Here is a 24974-nt window from a genome sequence, read left to right on the forward strand (position 1 = left end):
TCTAAACATTACATTTAGAAAGGGATATGCCTTGTAGTTTCAGCTCAAACTTTGACCTCTCTTAAAATGATCATAATCTGATGGGAAATGTCCAGTGGAAAAATATATCCAACACCACATCATCACTGCTGTCAATAAGGATCAAATATATAACTTAATACATGATCCTGGAACCTGTTGCTCCTCTTTTATGACATTCATTAGCCAGCTGAGGAAGTACACGTTAACTAATATCTTTAAAAAAAATTCCTAGAACTGTGCTGGTGACTTCCTCACTGATGCTCCTGAAAACAAGTTAAACATTACAAAACCGGGATTAGTTACTTCTTCATGAAAGAAAAAGAAAATGGGGGGAAATGTCATTGTTTGCCAAATGGAAAAAGCAGAGGGCTAGTAAGGAAAGAAATGTTTCTCTCTCATTTCTAACAGGGCATTATAAACAAAGGAGAGTAAACAACAAAAATTTAAAATGAAACGAAAGTGCTTAGTGTTTCTTTAAATATTTACTTTGCTGCTATTTGGGGAATAATTTGTTCCATTTAGCTAGAGTTGGACTCAGAGGACTGCTTTAATCCAGCGAGATTAATTATAGCCTTGGAGTTATCACACAAGTTTGGGGAAGCAGAGCACAGAAAAAGAAAAGAGGAAGGAATGCCTTTCTCGTTAGCAATTAACAAGTTTATGTGCTTCAAGGTTACAGCAGGCAAACTGTGCTCTAACTACCCCTATATACTGATAGCAGAAAGGGTGTAAATCAGGGCAAAACTGGGCCCAGAGATGTCCAGGAAAGATACAGCTATACTGAAGCTAACAGCAGAGATATTGAAGCAAACAGCAGAGGTAACTGCGTTGCTAGGGGTAACTAAGCTACCTCTCAGTTGTCCTTCATTTGAAATCCAAATTTACCTGTATCTTGCAAAGACCTCCTGTGAGCTCACTTTTATTATTTACATCAGAAATGTTGAATCATCAAGCTGAGACTATAAACAATGTTAATTAGGCTACAGAATTGATCCACATTAATTTTAAGCTTCTTATGGTATTTTACTCATCTATCATTTTGATCCTTTGCTCCTTGCTATGTCTCACATTCAGGCCCCAGGAGGCTAAGAGGCATGGGATCTAAAAGAGCTAGAGACAAAGAAAAGGTAACATAGGAAAAAGGGGGGGGAGAAATGTTGTGTATGAGCTTACCTAGTGATGGTTCAGATACTCCTTCCTCAGAGCTGTCCTCAGCACCCTCCTCACCCATTCCAGAGGTCACAGAATCTTCTGGGGCAGACGCTGAGCCTGGAGTGCTTGGCCCACTAACAGAACCAGAATCCCCTTCTTCACTGCTGGATCCATACCGGTCTGGCTGAGCAATGGTCCCACTCTCACTGCAGCGCCTGCGTTCTTTCCTGTGCACCCGCGAATGGAGCACCATTTGGTGGTAGGTGCGGAAAATCTTTCCACACTCAAAGCACTCGGTAGACTTGTTTTGGGATGCCCTTCTGCTCTGCCTTGAGGAGGGTCTGTAGTCCAGGTCGCTCTGGGCAAGGATACAGTTTTCTCCTTGTTGCACATTGCTGTTCTTCTCCAAGCGCCCACTGACACAGCTTTTCTTCTTGGGGTTGCTGGAGGAGCTGGGTGAATCCTGATCTCGCTTGCGCTTCTCCTGGCTGACAAGAATATATTCTCTTTTATCCTTGTCATAAGTCACATCTGCATCAGCAAGGACTTCATCCCATCCCACATATTTTACATACTCAGAAGGCTCCGCTACTTTTCCTTTGGTGGCCAGCTGCCAGGCCTGGTAGCTACTGACTGGATCCAGCTCAGCTACCCTTTTTCCAGGCTGTCCACTTGTAACTCTATCTATCCCTACAGCTGGCCTCAGATTCAGGCACTGTAAGAAAAATTGCTTATTTACAGATGGATCTAGGCTTCCATCAATTAACCCCTCAGCCTTGTTCTCAGTACTGCTTCTTTGAGCTCTCAAGTGTACAGCATTGTGTGCTTTTAGGCTTTCCATATTTGTAAACAGATTCCCACACTTGGTGCAAACTTCATACAGAGATAAGCCAGTCACAATTGTTTCCTCCTGAATCACATTATTAATAGTGGCTATGGGCTCTAAATCATTTTTTGGTTTGTTTTTGCTCCCCGTCTTTGGACCGTGTGATTTCATGTGGTTTTTGAGAAACCAGGGTTCTTTAAATCTTCTGCCACAAATGTGGCATCCATGATCAAATGATCCTCTATGCTTTTTCATGTGAGCTTTGAGAAACCAGGTTTGACTGAAGGCCTGACCACAGACTTCACAAGGAAATTCCCCTGCATTCAGCTCACTCTTGCAATTCTCGGTGTAAGCTTCCCCGTTTGGAATTTGAGCTGTAATATGGTCTTTCTCTATATGGTTTAACAGTGTCTCTTCTCTTAATGTCATGTAGCTACAAAGCCTGCATTTGTACGGCTTATGGACTTGATGTAGGTGCTGTTCCAGGTCTTTCTTTCTCTCAAACTTGTTTTTGCAGAAGGTGCACTGATAAGTGGGTAGCTTGCAATCTTCTGCAGGTGGTGCCTCTGTGACAACCTCCTTCTTGCTGCTTCTCAACAAAATCTTGCTGTTGTCTGCCTGAGTTGCCCCGTTCAGAATCTTGTTGCAGGCAGATGTACTTTTGGTGGGGCTGGTACATCCGTCAAGGCCTTCTGAGACTCCCATCTCTCCAAGCTGTGCTTCTCCCATCTCCACCTCATGCCCCTGACTTAAAGTGCCTGTTCTGTGACTCCGAATGTGTATCTTCAGATTGCCCTTTTGGGAAGCTCTATGGTCGCAGTAAGGACATTTATAGGGCTTCTCTCCTGTGTGCTTCCTCATGTGCTGAGACAGGGAGCTCTGAAAAGGAAAACTCTTGCCACAGATGCAGCAGCTGTGGCACATGGACTTGTCTCCATCAATGTCGCTCTTGTTTACCTTGCTAGGACTAGAGGATCTTCGTAATTCCATCTCTGCCTCCTTGCTGCGATCCATCTGAACTACTGCAACATCGGTTGTACAGGGCAAAAGGACAAAGCCTTGTCCAACAGCAGAGGGCTGGGTTGTGGTTTCAATCATACGGTTCTGCTGAGTGTTTATCTCTTCATTCTCAGGTTAAAGTTTCCTCTATCAATTGCTCGAAGGAGTCTAGGGTGTCACTTTATTCATGTATGTTCTGTAAGCGGATGGCAATGAGCACCTGAAACAAACAAAAACAAAAATACAGAAACTGTGTAAGTAGATTCTTCAATATGTTTAAAACTATTTATACTTTTCCTTGGGCAATTTTTGTCACCAGACACAATTTCAAAAACATATTATACTTTTATTTATTTTAATAATAAGCATTAGCTTATATTCATATTCCATAACATGCACAATTTTAGTTTAAATGGTTAGCATTCAAAGCAACATTAGTTAAAATATCATTTGGGGGTAAAAAGAATGACCTATACACAGGGACAAAGGACATCATGGTTTAAAAGAGGTGTGTGCACCATGGGGTTCCCCCCCTAAAAAAAATAGTATGAATAAAGTCTCAACAACAGGAAAATCTATTTTTAAACATTCCTATATTTCTTATTTCAAAACTGAGAGAGAGAGAAAGAATCTATATGTCTCTGTGTATATATATTTTACATTAGAAAACCATTTCTTGAAGTGGTTGTTACACTTTAAAACTGTGGCTTTAGAGCCATGTATAATTTCATTTAAAAATATTTGCTTGCCCAGAGATAAAAGACTTTTCTGGAGACTTTCTTTATAGAATATTGTACCCCTGTTGAAAATTACATTAAATTGTATTGCGGGCAGTTCCGCTGTGCTTGATGTGGGGTGTATTTCATGTAACAGGAAAGCAGACTGCAGTGCACTCCACATTTTGATTAAAAGGGAAACCAGAGATTGACAAAGTATTCTGTATATTTAAAGATGATGATTTCCTGTTGGGCATCTAGTATGAAAAAAAAAAGCTGATCCAAGACTTACGCCCCAATTCAACAAAGTAAATAATCATGTGCTTAAATGCTCACTGATGTTAATGGTTGTTAAAGTTATGTCAATGGAACTTAAAGGTAAGCATATGCTTAAATGCTTTGCTGAAGCAGGGCCTTAGTTATTAAAATCACATTGGTCAGTGATGAACAAATGGAATTTTAAAAGCTGTTGCACGACTGTATGTATAGTAATAACTGTCTTTAAAACTGGGTCCCTTATTTATCTCAGCTACACAAGATGCATTTCCCCATCAACTCGCCACCTTGAGCACACAAAAAAAGAGAAACAACATTATTAACATTATAAGATAAGCTTTTTCAGTCCCCTTATAAATACAAATCAAAAGTTTCTTAGTTATTTCTAGCCCCCTTAATCAGTTTGAACAGCAAGTTCTATCTGAAAGAAAGAATACTGTATGCACTAATGGATGGAATCAATCCATTTCTTCGGTAGTAAGAAAACAAAGCAATTTCTTAAGATGTGGCCAGATCTAAACACCACCACTACAACCACACATACAAAGTTTTCACTGGAGACTTCTGATGCAAAAATCAAAGAAACAGATTTAGAGTTGCAAAGTCTAAGGTTTGTCACTTTGTTCACCTCAGATTATTCTGAACTGGAAAGTGAAAAAAATGTAGTCTGATCATGAATAATATAAATCTAACACAATCTAAAATAATTACATTATTCATCTCAGGCACTCAGTTACATTCCCTGGTAATAACACTAATTATTTTTAAGCTAATTTAACTTTTCATTTTCTGAAAAACAATTCAGTTTAGATCTTCAGGGTAATTAATTTTGGTTACTAACTGTTTATAGTTTTAAGAGATAAGCATCACATTATCTACCTTTTCCTCGAGGACCAATACAACTACAAATATCTGCAAGAAACACGTCTGAAATTCAATTTCATTTCTTTCAAATAAAACACATTTTTATATTATGACTATGTCCAGAACTGATATACTACTTTATCAGAGGAAAATCACATCCGATCAAGAGCTCAAATGTCTAGCTGAGCAATAAGTTTGCAAAGAGAGCATCTGAACTGCTGATCCCTGAAATTAGCAGTTTAGGACTGAGTTGAGGGACAGCTCCACAAGACACATGCTTGGCTAAATAAATAATGGCTGTCATTCGGGCAACCAGAAAGATGTACCAAAAGTACGAACAAGCCAGAAAACCCCCACATAGGGTAGTAATGACAGTTCAAATAAATTAACAACCCAACTTGAACCATAACCAAACTTGTCCTGAGCTTCAAACTCATCGCCCTATTATTTTTAATTTTTCCAATCCTGGAAGCAATGGCAAAATGATATGTTGGACAGGGACCAACTAAAGGGAAAACCTGTTCTCAGGAAATTTCCAGACCAGTTTGTTGAATCAAGAGTTTCAGATAAGCATCTATGCAAGCTATGTGCCTAACTCTTATTGATTTCAATGGGAGTTGGGTGCCTAACCTGCTTAGGCACTTTTGAAAAATCTCAGTAGGCCCCTATCTGCATCTTTAGGTACCTACACACCTTTGAAAATCTGGCCCTTGGTTACTGGGATGCTTCTCTGGGATACGTAGAGCTGTGAGGAACCTCGCTACTACCTGCCCTTAGTGTGAGGAAGCCATGTTTGTGCCTACCATGGGTCAGCTCCCTGACTACACCTGCCACAAGCAACCCAAGCATTTCCCTTCAGGCCTTACAAGCCCTGCAGTCACTCTACAGGTTAGCGATTGGGATACCCCAACCCTTGAGCCCTTTGATCACTTCCCTGGAATGTCCAGCCCCTGATCCACAGGAGACCTCCAGTATTCACAGATTCACTGCTTCCAAAGAAACAACACATCTTAGCTTATCAATTCCACCTCAGCTCATTGCTCCATTTAACTCAGAGCACTCAAATATGTTTGTGATGTTGCACTCTATATGATTTTATTAAAATATGCTAATGAGTATGAATATAATGTAACTGGAATATGCTTCATGCAAAAGGTCTGTTGTAAGGTAACATTACAAAGCTTATAATCTACTGAGTATGGTCATCCTATTTGTACAAATATATCATTCTTGCATCTGAAACTAGAAATATAAAATATAACTCTGAGGTCCTATCATAGTTATGCAAAGTGTGGGCCATTAATGGTGGTTTGGAATCTTGATGGCTCCCATTAACCAGGACAATTGACTAATGATGGCTCTGTTTACTTGTAAGTCTTCCTATATGCCTGTGGGCTGACAAGTGGGCAATGAAGTCTTACAGTGACATGTGATCATGTCACCTAAACTGGAATCCATCTTTAACCTGGTGCTTTTCCATTTAGGAGGAGGAGTGGGAACTCAGAGAGGGACAAAGGATTCTCGCCTTGTGCAAAAGAGGGTAGAACAGAACAAAGGGGGCTGCAATCATGAGAAATCCCCTAGCTACCACCTGAGCTGGAACAAGGGCTGTACCAGGGAAAGGATTGTTCCCAGACTAGGAAGGCGTCCAGTCTGTGAAAGAAGCTTATTGAAACATCTCCGAGGGTGAGATTTTATCTATATTCACCCTTCTTACTGTATTAGGTTTAGACTTGTGTTTTATTTTATTTTGCTTGGTAATTCACTTTGTTCTGTCTTTTATTACTTGGAACCACTTAAATTCTACTTTTTGTATTTAATAAAATCACTTTTCACTTATTAATTAACCAAGAGTTTGTATTCATACCTGGGAGGGCAAGCAGCTGTGCATATCTCTCTATCAGTGTTATAGAGTGCAAACAATTTATGAGTGTATCCTGTATAAGCTTTATACAAGGTAAAATGGATTTATTTGGGGGTTGGATCCCATTGGGAGCTGGGCATCTGAGTGCTGGAGACAGGGACACTTCTTAAGCTGTTTTCAGTTAAACCTGCAGCTTTTGGGGGACGTTGTTCAGACCTGGGTCTGGGTTTGTAGCAGGCTAGCGTGCCTGGCTCAAACAGGCAGGGTTCTGGAGTCCCAAGCTGGCAGGGAAAACGAGTTGGAAGTAGTCTCAGCACATCAGTCCCAAGGGGGTTTCTGTGATCCAACCTGTCACAATGTTTATACTGAAAACAAGTGTAAGTGTATTAAACACAGCATAGCGATTCAAACAGTAGCAAGTAAAAGTATTGGAAACAAAATGGTTACTTATAAAATAAAATCATAACATGCACTCTAGAGCCTAGACTTAATTACCAAGATACTCTCATGTCTTGTAAAGTAATTCTCACCCAAAATCCTTGCCGTGCTTTACTGCAAGGCTTGGCATTGACCCTCCATTTATGAGACAAGCACGTGGTTCGTTTGCCTCCTATGTGACAGACCTCATATGTTCCTTTTCACTCCTAGATAAACCAGAACAATTCCTTGTCTTTATTAATAAGCAGGCCACTCCCCTGTATACTTCTTCTCTTGTAGGTTTTTCAATCTCTTATTTAGCCCCTGGCTTAGTATGTCAATAGGCATACATGTGAGGCACTGAATATTCCAGTGGTCGGACAGGGAGATATGTCTGTAATCTGCTGCCTGAAAAGACCTTTCTGAAGTATGTCACCTCACCTCCTGGGGACCCGCCTTAACTCCAAGACCTTAAGAATGTAATTTTCTGTATAGATATATAATCCTTAAATATTCACAATGATTATGATGCCCAGTGGGCTTCTGGTTCTCAATAGAGATCTCACATGCCACCCTTCAGCATACATATGCCTCAGGAGATTCCTGTACAACACTATCATCCCCTGTTCCCTCTGCCAGTTGGCACCAAGGGGTCACAGTTACATATTTGACCCCCAAACTATCAACCTTTTGAGATGGACCCCCTCAGAGGAAAGTAATGCAAGCTTTTCTAGTGCTTCTGCTGCCCGTCTGAAAGTCCAAAGACACATGCTTAAGAGACAAACTTAGGGCTTGTCTGCACTGCACTGTAGCATGGACTGTGAATTGCAGAGTGCACCAAAGAGCTGTGCTCTAACCGCCCCATACAGATGCTGCTGGCACAATCTAAAAGGTACCTAGTTCATGTTAACATACTTCTTTTTCAAACAAGACTACAATAAGATGAACTAGGTACCTTCTCCTTCACACTAGCAGCTTCCAGACCCGGCAGTTAGAGTGCATCTCTTTGGTGCACTCTGAAAGTCACATCCCTGTAGTCTGTGCTATGGTGTATAGACATAGCCTTAGTCATGTGAGAAAAGTACAAGGAAAAGGCCCAAAAGAAAAATGTTGCAGCTACAAAAGAAGAAAGGAACCCTCGCTCTTCTCTCTGCATGTAGGGCCTCGGGCACTCACACAATTGCTATTGCAGAGAGAGAAGGAGTCCCTCTTTTTCATATGCCCATGATTTCCCTCTTCCCCCACACACAGCTGTGGCATATTCCACGTTTAATTTTTATAGCATTTTCTTTAGTGAAGAAAAAAAAGTTACTTATGTAAAATCAATCACCCATCCTTTCAGTTACAGCTTGTCAAAAATTTTCCAACTGAAAATGCTGATTCAACAGAATCAAAATGTTTCATTGGAATATATCAATTTCATCAATCTGATGGGAAATTATTAGGGCTGTCTATTAATCGCAGTTAACTCATGCAATTAACTCAAAATATTAATTGATTAAACAATAGAATACCAATTAACATTTATTAAATATTTATTAAATAACCTGCATCACAAGATATTTACATGCCAAATGCCCTAAAGATTCATTTGTCCCTTCATGCGTCACCCACAACCCAAAGCAGTGCAAACCGATGCAGGTTAACTTTCATCATCTGAGTCAGATGCCACCAGCAGAAGGTTGATTTTCTTTTTTGGTGGTTTGGGTTCTGTAATTTCCTCATCTGAATGTTGCTCTTTTAAGACTTCTGAAAGCATGATCCACACCTCGTCCCTCTCAGATTTCGGATGGCACTTCAGATTCTTAAACCTTGGGTCGAGTGTTGTAATTATCTTTAGAACTGTCACATTGGTACCTTTTTTGGATTTTGTCAAATCTGCCGTGAAAGTGTTCATAACATGAATATGTGCTGGGTCATCATCTGAGACTGTTATAACATGAAATATATGGCAGAATGCAGGTAAAACAGAACAGGAGACATACAGTTCTCCCCCAAGTTGTTCAGTCACAAATTGAATTAACACATTTTTTTAACAAGCATCATCAACATGGAAGTATGTCTTCTGGAATGGTGGCCGAAGCATGAAGGGGCATACAAATGTTTAGCAGATCTGGCACATAAATAACTTGCAACACTAGGTACAAAAGTGCCATGCGAATGCCTGTTATCACTTTCAGCTGATATTGTAAATAAGAAGCAGGCAACATGATTTCCCATAAATGTAAACAAATTTGTTTGTCTTAGCCATTGGCTGAACAAGAAGTAGGACTGAGTGGATTTGTAGGCTCTAAAGTTTTACATTGTTTTGTTTTTGAGTGAAGTTATGTAACAAAAAAATTCTACATTTGTAAGTTACACTTTCACGATAGAGATTGCACTACAGTACTTGTATGAGGTGAATTGAAAACTACTATTTCTTTTCTTTTTTATAGTGCAAATATTTGTAATAAAAAATAAATATAAAGTGAGCACTGTACACTTTGTATTCTGTGTTGTAATTGCTTGACAGCCCTAGAAATGATCAATTTCAACCTTATCGTTTCAACTTGTGCTATAATTTGTAATACAACGTAAGTTGAAACAAAATATTTCAGCCTTACCAGAAATGTTTCAAATTATTGTGTGAAAAATTTGAGATTTTCACTTTGTCCCAATTTGAAATGAGACAATATCTCAGTATCTCCTGCAGGATGGAAATTGTTTTTCAACCAGTTCTAATTTCAGTCTTCTTCCTTTATTGTATAGAGGCTGGCTCATTGTGTCACATGGAGGCTTTGGAAGGCTGAATGCCCAGTACATACACATATTGTAGATGAACAATCTCAGAATCTCTCATCTAACTGTTTGAGTGCTATGCTGATTGTCACATTGCTAGAAGGACTCTTTGCAGAACAACAATGCTGTTCTCCACCAAGAAGGAAGGAAATGGTGAGTTCAAAATGAAAATATCAACTTTGAAAAGAATGCTTCAATGCCTCAAGACTGAATCAAAAAAAGAAAAAGAAAAAACTACGCTTAGACGCTTCAGTTAACATTCCGATTATTAGTGACTAACTGTTTCGCTCAACACTTAGCCTGGTGCAATGGGTGGAAGCCACCAGCTTTTAACTCACTACGGTTGATTACTGTTTTAAGAGAGAATTAAAGGCCCTGATCCTTGGGTCCAGCTGAGCTGTGTTTGGTATGGAATCTAGGATAAGGCTGACATTACACCACCACTGAGCTCCCCTACTGTCCCCAATGCTACTTTCAGCTTGCTCCAAAGTTGCTCTAGACCCCCTTCCCTACCAACACATATGCATGTGCTTAACTAAGCAGCTGAGTTGTGCCATCACCATAAGTCATGTGTTTAAAGTTAAGCATTTGGGTAAATATTTGCAGGATCAGGGTGTCACGGAGTGTGGGGGAGTCAGGGCCCTGCACCCTCACTTCCTGCGATTCACCGTGACTCTCAGCCAGCAAAATTGAAGGTTTATTAGACAACTGGAACACAGTCCCAAACAGAGCTTGTAGGTACAACCAGGACCCCTCAGTCAGGTCCCTCAGGACGGGGAGGAGGGATCTTAGACCACAGCCTTGAGGTTCCCACCATTTCCCCAGACCGCTCCAAACTGAAACCCCCTCCAGCAGTCTCACCCAGCCTTCCCCCAGCTCCTCCTCCAGCCTTTGTCCAGTTTCCCAGGCAAAAGTGTCACCTGGCCCCAACCCCCCTCCTAGCTCAGGTTTATAGGCTCAAGTGAAGTCACCCTTTGCTATCCCATCCCCAATGCAGACAGTCCCAGTAAAACTCCCCTGCGACATCCCCAGGTCAATCCTTCCCACTCCCTGCTCCGTCACACAGGGCCTCCGTGATGCCAGCAGCAACTCTCCAGACACATGCAAACTTCTGCTCACCATGCTACTTATACATGCTGGGAGCAGAGGATGAAGGTATTTGGCTCCATGGTGGAGATTTAATTAGCTGGCCAATTAGACAACCATTACAGCCCTTTTGTGCCAGCCAGGAAAGAATTAATGAAAAATAAAATATTTCTGAAAAATAAGTTTAGAAACTGATGAGGGGTGGGGAAAAAAGTAAAACAATGGAGTAGATACTATATATATATATGAAACCTAACCCCAAATTCATGGCTGATGGCTATAAAATACTTACATACAGACAAATGCTTCACAAAGCTTAGATAGATAGGTTATTTACTTCTTTTACAACATCCTGAAACTGTGAACAAGTCTATTAAAAACTGTATTATGTGGACTGTAGTGACCATACATTACATGAAGGGACAGGTCTCCACTGGCAAGAAAAACTGCAGAAAAGAATCAGATATGGGAAGTTACAGTGAATGTTTTCAAGCAAGAAGACATTTTCAATTCAGATATGTGAATTCCAAGCCCTGGATGAAAGGAGCACAGAATCCATTGTGGAAATGTTGCTCATCATGTCTCCTAGAGCAGGGGTTCTCAAACTGGGGGTTGGGACCCCTAAGGGGGGGTCACAAGCTGTCAAGCTCCACCCCAAACCCCGCTTGCCTCTAGCATTTATAATGGTGTTAAATATATTAAAAAGTGTGTTTAATTTATAAGGGGAGTCACACTCAGAGGCTTGCTGTGTAAAAGGGGTCTCCAGTAAAAAAGTTTGAGACCCACTGTCCTAGAGGATTCTGGATATAATGCAGATCATCACTCCAGTACACTTCTCCAACAACAAAAAATGCTGGCACATGATTGTGTGAAGAAGGGATCCTCCTGGTGACAGAGCAATATTACACAGCAAATATAAATATGTTCAGGTGAAGAAGCAGAATGTATCAAAAGAGTGATAACTCAGCAACCACGCCTTCCAGTTTTCAGGAAGCTCAAATTAGACAGCTGAAAGACTTTTATATTCAAGGGCATTCACTGTAAGAGAAAAAGACAACTAAAGTATCTAAGAACAGGGGAGAAGAGATAGAGAGAGAAATTTCCACCATTTTAATTTCCACCATTGCAGCCTCAATGATACTAGACTACTGAAATACTCCCACATTATAGGCCTCACACCTATGCATCCCCATTGATTTCACAGCAGAATTTAGAGCAGGGGTTGGCAACCTTTGGCATGCGACTCACCAGGGTAAGCACTCTGGCAGGCCGGGACGGTTTGTTTATCTGCCGCATCCACAGGTTCGGCCGATCGTGGCTCCCACTGGCCGCGGTTTGCCATCCCAGGCCAATGGGGGCGTTGGGAAGCAGCAGCCAGCACATCCCTTGGCCCGCGCCGCTTCTCGCTGCCCCCACTGGCCCGGGACGGCAAACCACAGCCAGTGGGAGCCGCAATCAGCCGAACCTGCGGACGCGGCAGGTAAACAAACCAGCCCAGCCCACCAGGATGATTACCCTGGTGAGCCACGTGCCAAAGGTTGCCGACCCCTGATTTAGAGTCTTATGCAAGAACATTACAATGGTTAGTTTTATATTGTTTTGATCAATGTCATGATCCTGCTGTTCTTACTTGGGCAAAAGTCCTACTGAAAATGCCTTCTTTAGTCCTTTTATGGACAGCTTCATTTGTCTATATCCCTTTTACTCTGTTTTCAGCAGATAACATTCTTTCAACCAAGATGGAGGGTGGAAGAAAGTATGGGTCTTTAAATAGTAAACCTACCCTTGAATTCACAGGAAATCCTGGCATTCTGTGGCTTACAAAGTAAACCAGCACTAGGTAAAGGCAACATGACTTTGCATTGATCTTCTGAGAGCCATCTAAGTTAATTCTGCCAAAAAGCTATCCAAAAAATTGAATCAGTTAAAAAGGAAGGGTTTCTAATTTTTAAAAGTATTTAATTATTTAAAGCAGAAATCTCTTGAGGTTGTTTAACCCTTCCAAAATTGCCACAGAGGACTGGGAATGAGAGAGTTAAAAAGGCTGCTAGAAAAATAAACCAGGCATTTCTATTACTTGAGTTTACTTCAAGTCGCTTATATCTTTGTGTTTAAATCCTAGAGTAGCATTTTACTGTATTTGTTAATAGCTCTGTTCTTTTTTCCCCCTGAAGCTGAAGAGTCTATTCCTTTTGTGTAGAAAAGTTTGCAGTTCTAACACTGACACATTATTTTGAGCTTCTTTGACTATGTCATAAGTTTCCATGTCTCTCTCCTGCTCTGATCTAATGACATTCCACAGCAGGCCTCCAATGGACAGCCAGGCCTCTGAAAGAAGAGTCAGGCCATTCTGAATCAGCACCACACCCTTAGCAGATGAAAGTGTGTATATCTTATATATATATATATATACACACACACACACACACACACACACACACACAGTGCACTCCTTTTATAAGAATCACTTCCGTCCTGGATTATTTGATTCTTATAAGCCGAGTATAGTATAGGAATGATTTTGTCCCAGTAGGTTTGGTCACTATATGCAGTTGATTCTCACATCAGTGATTCTTAAAATGGAGTGCAGTGTATATATATATATATAAAAAGATAATAAAAACACCTAATGCTGAAAAGGCTTAGGTATCTGCAAAGAGGTGATGTGTCTCAAACCAAAAGCCAGCAGAACAATAAAAAGTCCATAACCCAGTTTTTAGAGCTTTCTAAAGAAGCAGTTCTATGAAAAGGTTATTCTTGTGCACTGCTACAGGGTATGTTGAGAAACACAGGGCTGTCACCCACTCAGTACATATTTTGTGTTTCAGTGTACTGTGCATGTTTGTCCTCTTGGAGACAAAGAAATGTTCTTTATTAGTTACACTGTAGTATTATAAGCAATGAATTAAAATACATCATTAACATCCTGCACAAGCTTATTTTACCACCAAAACAAAGGGACTATTCTTTGAACAAATGGGGGAGCGGGGACCACAACAACAATAAAGAGTTCCTCTCCCTAAAAACTGTTCTGAACAAGATTAACAATTACAGGCTTATATTCCACAGACACGGGTCCCAAATAGCTGCATGAAGTGATGCATTCACTACTGGGAGAGTAAGTACCATTGATGACAAGGCCTTGGGGCTTCTGCTGTTCTCAGACCAATCAATAATCCATTATGAACAAACTACATTTCCACTCTAATATGAAGAAACGAATAAAAGGGAACTAGTATCAGTAATAATTCCATGGAAAAAACATACATACATACATATATACACACATAAAAATCACAAAACGCCACCATCACAAGACTTAATTGACTACAATAACCCCCTTATTTTAAGACAGGTACTAAAGCCCACTACATTACAGTCTAAAATTTAAAAAAAGTTTATTTTAAAGGCAAGCCACTTTCAAGAGTGCTTTTTTCTGGCTACAGGACAAAATAGAAAAGGCATAAATCTTCCAGGAGAAGAAAATAAACTTAATATATAAATCTAATGGCTTCCTTTAATTCATTTTCTAATCCAAACTAAATAAGAAATTTGAATTAGAGGTGACTGCCCAAATGCGACTAGTAGACCATAACATGGCTTTACTGCAGCAGCTGCGTTATCATCCAGCAAGAACCATTGCACCTATTTACCTCTTGTTGCCACTTTCGCATCCCGCAGTACACAAGAGCGATGATCAGTTTAAATCTCCTTGTGTACATTAAAACTAGAGCAAACTTTTTTGCATTCATGATCAACATACTTTCCTAGAGTTTTCCAAAGATTCCGTACACAGCAGAGGAGTGGAAAACAGCATCTTACATTTCAGATAAAATATTTAAATAGAAATACACCTTTTAACAGTTACTCATTTGGTGAGGGTATAACAATTTAGACCCAGAAGGAAACACTGAAACCAATATTATTATGCATAAGGCAGTCTATGTCCTTCTTCTGAAATATAAAGACTAATAGTTAAATTTGACCTCACAGGAGAAAAAAAATAGACAGCTGAATACACAATGTGATTATTGATTAGATCTAGAAAGGCCAAGAACTGAACCAGTGCAGATGTGGGTTTTTTCCCTAGGGTCATTAATGATCTATATTAGGAAGTCAAAAGCAGATATTTTGGTGTGTTATAGAAATTATTTCTAATTTTGAATATAAACATTTTAAATTTTAATAAATGCCTTGGAAAAGAGTCCACTTTACTTTACTTTTGGACATTAATGTACCCGTTTCCTATTTTGCTAAACCCCACCAAAGGAAGCCACTTTATTATGTTCTGTACTGAAACTAAAAAATGGAAAAAAAACCTCCCCAAATCTGATATCAAAGCAAAAATAAAACAATTTATTCCCAAATAGGAGCAAATCCACCTAAATACTGTACAGTATTTTCTTATTCTAATCAATGGCATTGATGCTGTCTATTCATGCATGTGTGTGAATAAAACATGCACAGAATTTGTACCGCACCCAATACTGCTTTGTAGTTAATGTTATCTCATCAGGACTTCCATTATAAACCCAATTTACAAGGGTTTATAACTTGGCCTTTTCAAATTGCAGAGATCCAAAATTTGTCAGCCTGGATGCTGACACAAAGTTGCTCAGGAGGAGTATTTTCATGTTTTACTTTGGATGTTTTTTTAAATGCACAAAAGTACTATAGATAGGCTGATATTTGCAGCACCATGGTTGAAAATAAAATTATTTTTGCACTTACTGAAGAAAAATAGGGGCCAGATCCTTAGTTTGTGTAAATTGCTGTAGTTCCATTGATATACCATATTTATATATATATATATATATATACATACACACACACACACACTTTCTTACTATTTCCTCTCAGATTTGCCCAATATAAAATGTTGTGAACACATGTACACATTAAGGGCCAGATCCTCAGCTGGTGTAAGTCAGAATAGCTCCACTGGCATCAGTGGAGCTACAATGATTTGCATCAACTGAGAATCTGGACCTATGACTGAAAATCAAAAAACATTGTGCCATCAAGAGTCAAGAAACGTGTGTACCAGTTACAAACTAAAATGAAACAACAGCATGTCACAATGGGCCAGATCTCTCCCTAATGCCACTAGCAGTTACACCAATAGGGAACTGGATCCAATGATTTATAATTAGAGTGACCAGATGTCCTGATTTTGGGGGCTTTTTCTTATTTAGGCACCTCTTACCCCCCACCCCCATTCCCAATTTTTCACACTTGCTATCTGGTCACACTATTTATAATATATGTTGATGCCCTTGCTACAGCAAGGTCAGATGTACTACATACATACATAACAATAATGACTTACCCAATAAAAGCATGCTGCATCCCTGAATGCAGAGAACCATATATTACAACACAGTGAAAATTTAATAATAATAATAACTGCAATTATGTTTACAGCAGGTTAACAGAAATTATAGGGCTATTTCTAAGATAAGTTACCATGAGATAAGCTATGCAGAAAGAATTAAGAAATTCAAGGTAAGTAATCAGTAACCCTCACACCTAATATGTCCAATTGCTCAAATAAACACAAAATAATGATTCTACCATATCAAGTTATTGCCAGCCAGTAACTTGTTAACAGATTTAAGATTACAATGTTGTTGTCTGATTAGCTATTAAATCTTGGGTGTAATAAAAAAAAGATTTTTAAAGTCACAAAGCAGCAGTGGCAAGCTGTTAGTTTACTTTTTCCACCTATTATTAGACCAGAAACTGCAAAAGACAAACAAATTCCTTGACTGCAATTATCTCTTTTCGAAGTTCCATTTTGTGAAAGAGCTTTAAAAAAAAATCCCATCATCAAAAAGAAAGAACTGTGGCCTAGAATATAAAGAGAGATAATTATGTGCAGTAAACCATAAAAACATTCTGTTAAACATTACCTTCTGAGGTAGCACTATTTAGCACAGAAAGTCAACATAAAAATCTAATCTCAGAATACACAGCACCAAAAACACATTATCAGTTTTCTTGAAAGTTTTTTTACAATAAGCTTTTCAAAAGTACAAAATTGGTCTATTTTTCTGAGATTTTTTAATCTGATCTTGTAGTTAATATTTTTGATTATCATTTGTACTACATCAATCGACATCTTATGAATGCCAAATGTTCATTGTATGCCCCCCTTCCAAACACAAACATTTCTTATATGCTCTATGGATCAAGATCCCCAGCTACTGTAAATCATTGTTGCTCCAATGAAGACAACCAAGTTCCACAAATTTACACAAGCAGGGAATCTGGCCCTATATGTACAGGATGCTCCACTGCATTATTTCTATTTTATACCAATTTTGGTTTCTGAATTACCTGGAGTAACAGTGATAAATCAGGCCCTGAGCATGCGAATTTGGAGACGCCCAGCACTTTCAAAAGACTGTAACTTGACCTAGTTATCGCTAATGTATATAGTACCTCTGATGATTACTTGCATCTGCAGCTAAAATGAGTGATATATCAGTGTATATTTACAAAGAGCAATTACTGACAAGTACAATGTAATTATTTTATGAGCATTAGTTGGTAAGATATCTGTGATTACTAGTGATTTAATGAGTCATTGCGAGTTCCTGGGTTCAACGGTAGTTTTCAAAACCCAAGAATCACCTATTGTTGTTTTGTTATCTAATCAATCTATTTTAGGGTTATCTATAGCTCCCATCATCAGAGCATAGGAGCGCTTTCAACATAATGCATGTTTAAAATCGAATTATGAAATATACTGAACCTTGCACTGTTCTATCATCGTTAGTCTAGAAAAGCAAACATTTCATCTCTAGCTTGTGTAACCAAAACAAAGTTACTGCATTGTATGAATTGCTTATACAACAGAGGCATTATTTATTTATTATCATAAAGGGGGAAAATGTGTAAAGTGAGAGTCCTGTATACCAAATACATTTGAAACACAAGTTGACAATTTTTTAATTGCAAAGCTCCTGGTGACAATAAACCCTGGAGAGGAGAAACTGAACCTGAAATCAAACTTTTCAGCTATCAGTCTACTATGTTTTATTTTGGTATAAAGTGCTAAACTATTTACGCAGAACATCACTGAAAAGGATCAAGGAATGAGATAAACAGGAATCCTATCAGTTGCTTATAAATATGTTCTTAAGGAACATTTTATCCAAATTGCTCTTTCCTGAACCTTTGCACTCCACCTCCAACACACACACACTCATACACACACACTGCCTCTCTCTCTTTCTCATTTGCCCAGTCCAAATATCATGAATGTGAATAGAAGTGCAATATATTGCTAGGAAACAGATGAAGATTCTGAAAGACTGTACACAACACAGGTGGTGCAGCAGAAGATTGTTTATTCAAAGACCATTAAATCTATGGACCAGGTCCTCATGTGCAATGAGGTGGCTTTGCGCTGCACTGCCAGAACTTGACCAAGGAAGATTACCCAAGTGCAGGAATGATCCTGAAGTAGTCAAGGGCTCTTAAACCATGCACCCTCTCTGCTGTCAGCAGAAGGAAAGGGGACATAGTTAGGACAGCCATACACCAGGCCAATCTTGGGCTGCATTTTTGGCCTCCTGTGGCTACTAATGGCCGCAATAAGTTGGAGCAGTGGGAAGAGCTGTACACTGAACAGCACCAGGATGAGGGGTAGGCAAAGGAGAGATTTAAGCCCCTATGCTTACCACCCTCTGACCTGTGCTTTGTTCATTTTGACTCTACCAGCTTATCTGATTCTCAACATCTGACACAAAACATTCTGATATTGCCACTCACAAAGGAAAGCATACAAGCCACAAAAAAAGTCCACTGTGCAAGTTCTTGCGTAAAGTAAAACCACACCTTCTTGGATATATCTGATTGTTTTCCTTGGCGATAAATAGGTATTACATACATGATGACACACTAAACATTAATGAGTAAAAAGTGCAAGCACCATGAAACATGTTACAGTAACACTGTAGTTAAATTTTTAACTATCCACTTGTAGAAATTTGATCACACCACAAGTTTCTAAAATGCTCTTATCACCAGAGCTGAGAACTTAACAGAATGACTAATACAGTACTGTTCTTCACCAATAGAAAGTGTTTTTTCTATAGAAGCATCTATGTAGGGGAACCTCTCATTTTAGTATGTATCCTCCTTTGTCTCACGCATGCAAAACACTCTTAGCTTATTTCCCTCAATTTTCAAAGCAGGCCCCTATAGCCCTTACCCTAAGAAATATTCCTGTGACCCACAATCCTATCCAGCTGCCACCCGGTATTCCTCGCCCCCTTTGACCCCACGCTTACTGACTGTGCCATATGTACTTGCTGCTTCCCCTTCCTGTCCACTAAACCCCTCTTGGATTGTCTGCCTTCAACAACCACTTTCTCTACACTTCTGAAATTGTAGCTCACATCCTCGTCCTGCCCACGTCTAAGGACCCCTTCACTAGAATTATTCCTTTTCAGTACATTGTTGATCACTCCTTTTCCCTCTGTTTTTGCGATTCTGCTTTCTCAGTTCTTCCAACTCTTCTGAGTGCCTCATTAGGAAGCTCCTCCTCCTCTCCTCTCCTCTCCCATAATCTGTTCATATCCTCAGGAGTAGTCCCTCCTCTTCTTCTTCTATGCTCTCCCTAAGGAATCTTATCCACTCATACTGTTTCAACTACTTCCTCGTGGTCCCAAGTCAGAAAAGCATCCCTATTCAGGAAAAAACACTTAAATGCATGCTTACATGCCTTCCTGAAACAAGGCACCTTACTTCTAAATCTCTCTCTCTCCCCCCACATAACAAATCCCTCCTTTCTGCCAACTTAGCATGTCCATGAATACCTCTTGGTCAACCCCATCTAGATTTCCAACCATAGACGTCAACATTTACTTTTCCCCGGGAGTGCTCCACCCCTGCTCCAACCTGAGGCCCCGCTCCCACTCTGCCCCTTCCCCAGGGCCTCACCTTTGCTCCACTTCTTCCCACCCCTGCTCCGCCACCGAGGCCCTGCGCTTGCTCTGCCTCCTCCCCAAGGCCTCCATCCACTGCTCGCTTGTCTCCACTCTCCCTCAAGCCCCTCCCAGAACTGCCAAATAGCTGATGGGTGGTGTCGCCAATGACTGGTGGGTGCTGAACACCCACAATTTTTTTCCCATGGGTGCTCCAGCCTATGTATCCAACTGCCCATCTTGAATTTAATATCTAAAACTACGCTTCTCAACTTGCTTCCTCCTTCATCACTGATGAAAACAGTACTATATCTTCAACTTCCCCGAGGCCAACAACAATTTCTCTCTTCAGCTTCTCTGGGCATCCTGTTCTAATCTTGTTCTTGGATCTATTCAAAATGCTGCTGCTAAAATCATTCAACTCTCGTATCAATCCGATCATGCCACTGCCCCATTCAAACATCTTGCATATCAAAAGTTCAAGCTTCCTTTCTTCTGCTTATAGTCCCTGCAAAACTCCATCCTACCTAAATCTCTCATCTTGTCTTATTCCCTTTTGTGCTGTTCTCCCATTCATATCCTCACATATTTTTACACTGCATTTACATTGACCTTTCCCTGTGGCATAAAATAACCTCTTTTCCATCATTCTACTACTTCCTTAAAACACATTTCTTCCATGAAGTCTTCCTCCAAAACAAGATCCATCACATCAGCTTTGATGCTTCTTCCAGCATGTAATATGTGGGTAGTCTGTATTGCCACAGTCTGGGTAGAATGTAAATTCCTCTGAGCAGGGACTCTGATTTGTTTTATACAGTGCCAAATGTACAATCTGACTTCCAATAATATTTAAATGCAAATTATAATTATGGACTCAAGCTTCATTTTTTCAGTCAAAGTTTCTCCATTCATCAGTGGGCACTGCTAATGGATGGAAAACATCCATTCATCTCATCCAGCCCCCAGAGTAAAACTAAACTCCTCCGCTGCCTAGCCAGAACTCATCTCTTACTGAACCAATAAAATAAACAAACAGACAGGTAGCCATGGCATGAAAGAAGCAATAATCAAGTGCCATTAAACTCAGTTTCCTTGAAGAATAAAGCTTTGTCACTTCAGATAAAGACAGCTTTGCTACTCTCTGGCTCCTCTGAGAAACCTTAGCTAAAGTGAAACAATTGATGCTTACTTTAAACCACACTGCAAACCAGATTTCTTGGGAAGCTTAAGCAGCTCAAGCAGAACCTTCCACTGCCTTTCTGAACCCTGGGGTTACAGACAGTCTTACCTGTTTAGCTACATTGTTGTATAGCAGAATCTGGGGTACTGGTTAAGAGTGTTAAGCAAGAAGAATAACAGCACATCTGAAGTCAGGCACAACAAGATACAAGCAAAAAATTTCTCTACATCTTTTTAATACATAAATAACTGAGAAAGAGCTGGCCATGCAGAGCATCAAATTACAGTATAGGATTTCTAGTGGCAAATCTCAGAACTGATGTGTTCTTTTTAAAGGGATTAGCCACCATCTAGTCTACCTAGTCCTAGCTCTTACAACTACAGCTTTGATTTAAAAGCCTATCAAAAACTTTGTACAAATAAAGCCATGTGCATATATATCACACACATTACTTTTTCTATAAATACAAATGCTCCAGTGCTCTTTAGGCTGATGTTTAAACTGGTAGATTTGCCACCAGGGAGGCACAATCTAACGGTGACTTTAACTCTAAGAGTACAATTTGAACCATACTACTAAATCCTTAAACCTGTTACACAACAAATAAGCATGGATTACTGCATGACTGATTCATTATGGGATGTTTTGTGATTCTATTCCTAACACACAAATGCAGTTTGTCTTTGCTACATATTTCAACGCCATCATCATATTTATTTATGTTACGTGACTTTTATTAGCTTTCACTTTTCTGTGCCACCCGTTTATGGCCTGCCCATTACTTTTAATAAACTTGTACATCTGAGAGAGTAGTAAATAATTAATAGTTAGTTGCACTGCATAATTCTTGATCTCTATATAAATTACTAGCTGTACTATCATTACATAGTACTTCAAACTATCAAAATACACCATATATTTTTATATAATACCTTTAACATCCCATATCTACTTTACTTTCAGTACTAATTGTAGAGTATGTGTATAAAAAGGATCAAAATACTCCCAACTTTATTCAGTATACTTTTTTTAAAAAGTTGATTATAATAACGAACATAAAACAAATTGAAAATATTTGCATAAAAAGACACTTCCAAATGTATCTTGGCAAGTTTTCAACAGGCAGCCATAGTATTTGCTAATACTTAAAAAGGTTTTCACCTTCTTAGACTAAAACCACCTCCACGCTTAGATAAGCACACCTATATTTACTTTCTTAGGTAATGGTAGTTTTGTCAAAGTCACTGCTTAAAATCTACTTTACTTGTGACGATAATGTAAAGATATGTAAAAATTACACAATCTTTCAAAATCAGAAAAAAGGGGGGGGAAGCATTATTTACAAAAATAATATAAGAGACATTACCACTATTGTGTGCAGGGTCTCCAAGTGAGAGTTCTTTATCATTTATTTTTTAAATATAAGGAGGTTCTTTTCATAAAAACATGTTGTTCCAGGCTTGTAATCTAGTAGGATTCCTTTCAATGTCACACTCTTAAAATACAGCTTTACTAGGAAATTAAAAATATCATTTTACTTCACTACTGATAAGCTTTACACTGCCCTTCCAGAACTCTGTGTGTTTTTAATGTTATTTATTAACAAGATGGAGATTTTATTTGATAAACAGCACCTACCTTCAGATATGTTTTAAAATCAGCATCTCATGCACATTACAAATAATAAATACAATGTTATCAACTCTGAGCATTCAAAAATCAGGAGTCAGGCTTCCCAAAATTATGACTGGCTTAAAACTCATGAGATGTTTAAAAAAAAACACATTTTCTTTTATTATTCTTTTTATTTGCTAGCTGGCTTTTGAGCTTTGAAGGTACACTCAGTGCATGTTTTCAAGCTTTTCTTCACAACCATGAGGTCAAGGACTCACTTTTTGTTTCAAATTAAAACTGAGATTCTCTTGTAATCATTTGATTCCAGAAGCTGAGGCTTTCAGAAAATCACCATCTATTCCGAAATCATAGAGAGTTGGCAACACTGTTAAAATGTACTCCTCCACCCCTTCTTCTATTTCATCTGTATAACAGTTTTCTCAGAAGGTAACGGCACATTGTCCAAAATTTTCAAATGTAGGTGGCCTGCCGTTAATCACCTAAATCTATATTTTGGCATGTACATAAATGTGACCTGAATTTCACAATTGCTGAGCACCTGCAGCTCCCGCTGACTTCATAGGAGCTCTGAATGCTCAGAATCTCTGAAAATCAAGCTACTTTAGTTTTCCAAATACGGATGTAGATCAGGTGTCTAAAATTAGCCATCCAAGTGTGAAGTTTACCCGCAGGTAAAACTAGATAGTTTTTAAATTTCATCTGTTTTACTATCTTCACCTGGACAAGCTTGTGTAATGCTGACTACTTGAATTTCAGTAAAGGTGCCTTGATCATTTTGTTTTACCACAATTTTCCTTGAAAACTATAATCTCACTATCATAAATAGGATTGAATAGGATATTATCATTAATTCTGTATTGCCATACAAAGGAAAATAATGAAAAAGTCACTTCTTCCACTCTCATAAGCTACACAGCTGTGGAGCTGTGCTGGGATGGACAAACCCCATCGCGGTCCAGGGCAAGAAGACATTAATAGCCTTCCCTGGATACAGGAGCTGAAGCCAATACCTGCCAACAATATTGAGCATGGAGGGCACAACAAGGGAAGAAGCAGGCTTCAGACTTGTTACCCTGATACAGGGAACTTGGTAATCAGGCACAGACAGTGCACTGTGAACCCAAGGAGTAGCCAAGCCTGGAGAAAAGGCTTGGATTGGACTTCATCTTGTCCTCTAGTTTGTAACTAACTTCAATTCCAGGAAGGGGATGACCATACACTGGCCACCTGGAATATGGGCCAAAATGGGAATGGAGAGAGATGGGAAGGTGATTTTATGTCACCTTTGCACCTTCCCTGTGACAGGATTGCCATGAAAGAGGTTAGGTCAGATCACAGGCTGCTCTAACTTATGTCTATCTGCCAGGAATAGCCAAAGAATGGCCATGCCCTGGCCACAACCTTCTTCTCCCAGAAATGCCCCTGGAAAATCCCTTTCACCCAGGACTTCTCCAGGTGGTGTCACTGGGCCCGGGTAGGGACTCCCCTACGATGGCAGTATTCCTCAAGGGGAACTTATGACAGCCTCCTAGCTCCCTTATGCCATCAGAGTCATGGGGCACCCATTTAGTCTTAGAGCCAGTGGCAAAGTCCTTTGCTCACAGGAGCTCCTACCCTCCCACCACCCACACACACAGTTTTAGTTTTTATAATCTCAGTCACATGGGTGTAAATCCAGAGTAACTACATTGACTTCCATGAAGTCACTACACCAGCATTAGAAAAAACACTTCAGCCTTTCCTCTCTAACGAGCCATTTTTCTAGCCATTTTCATCTTCCTTTATGTTAAGAATATTTTAAATTTAAAATAACTGTATTCCCTTTTATACTCTAAAACTATAAGGGTCCTTTTCTAACTTTAGACTAACTTCTATGACAGTTCCATATGCACAGCAGCCAGAGAATTAGGCCCCAAAATAGTAAGAAGAATTCTCTCTCTTCTCTAACCTTTAATGCTATTTTGTTTATCTAAACAGGGTGCCTTAACTCCAAACCTTAAAGCACCCTCTTCCTACAAGAACAAGATTGCATGCAGATCTGGTTTTGGTCCAGGCCTTTGTATATTCTAATTCTTTCAGCACCGTAGCTCTAGCTGTTGGTATTGTTCATGGGTGGCCCACAGAGTAATACAATGTGATTCAAGGCTCTCTTATGTTTAACAGGGAGCTGCAAGATAAAAAGCATTACTGCATCCAGCGTGCAATAGTCCATCTTTATCCA

General features: G+C 39.5%; 1 protein-coding gene across 4 annotated transcripts in view; it reads right to left on the bottom strand.

Moving 5' to 3' along the window:
- The window catches only part of ZNF516 (zinc finger protein 516), a 133503-nt gene that overhangs the window by 75818 nt on the left and 32711 nt on the right, over positions 1-24974 (bottom strand). For all 4 annotated transcript variants that reach the window (XM_045005971.1, XM_045005969.1, XM_045005972.1 and 1 more), the window contains one exon: positions 1195-3218. In XM_045005971.1, coding sequence (XP_044861906.1) covers positions 1195-3097 — 1903 coding nt within the window. In that variant the 5' untranslated portion in view covers positions 3098-3218. The remainder of the gene's footprint in view (positions 1-1194; positions 3219-24974) is intronic.

The sequence above is a fragment of the Mauremys mutica genome, chromosome 2 (assembly GCF_020497125.1).
Source record: "Mauremys mutica isolate MM-2020 ecotype Southern chromosome 2, ASM2049712v1, whole genome shotgun sequence".
In the NCBI taxonomy this organism is placed as follows: Eukaryota; Metazoa; Chordata; order Testudines; family Geoemydidae; genus Mauremys; species Mauremys mutica.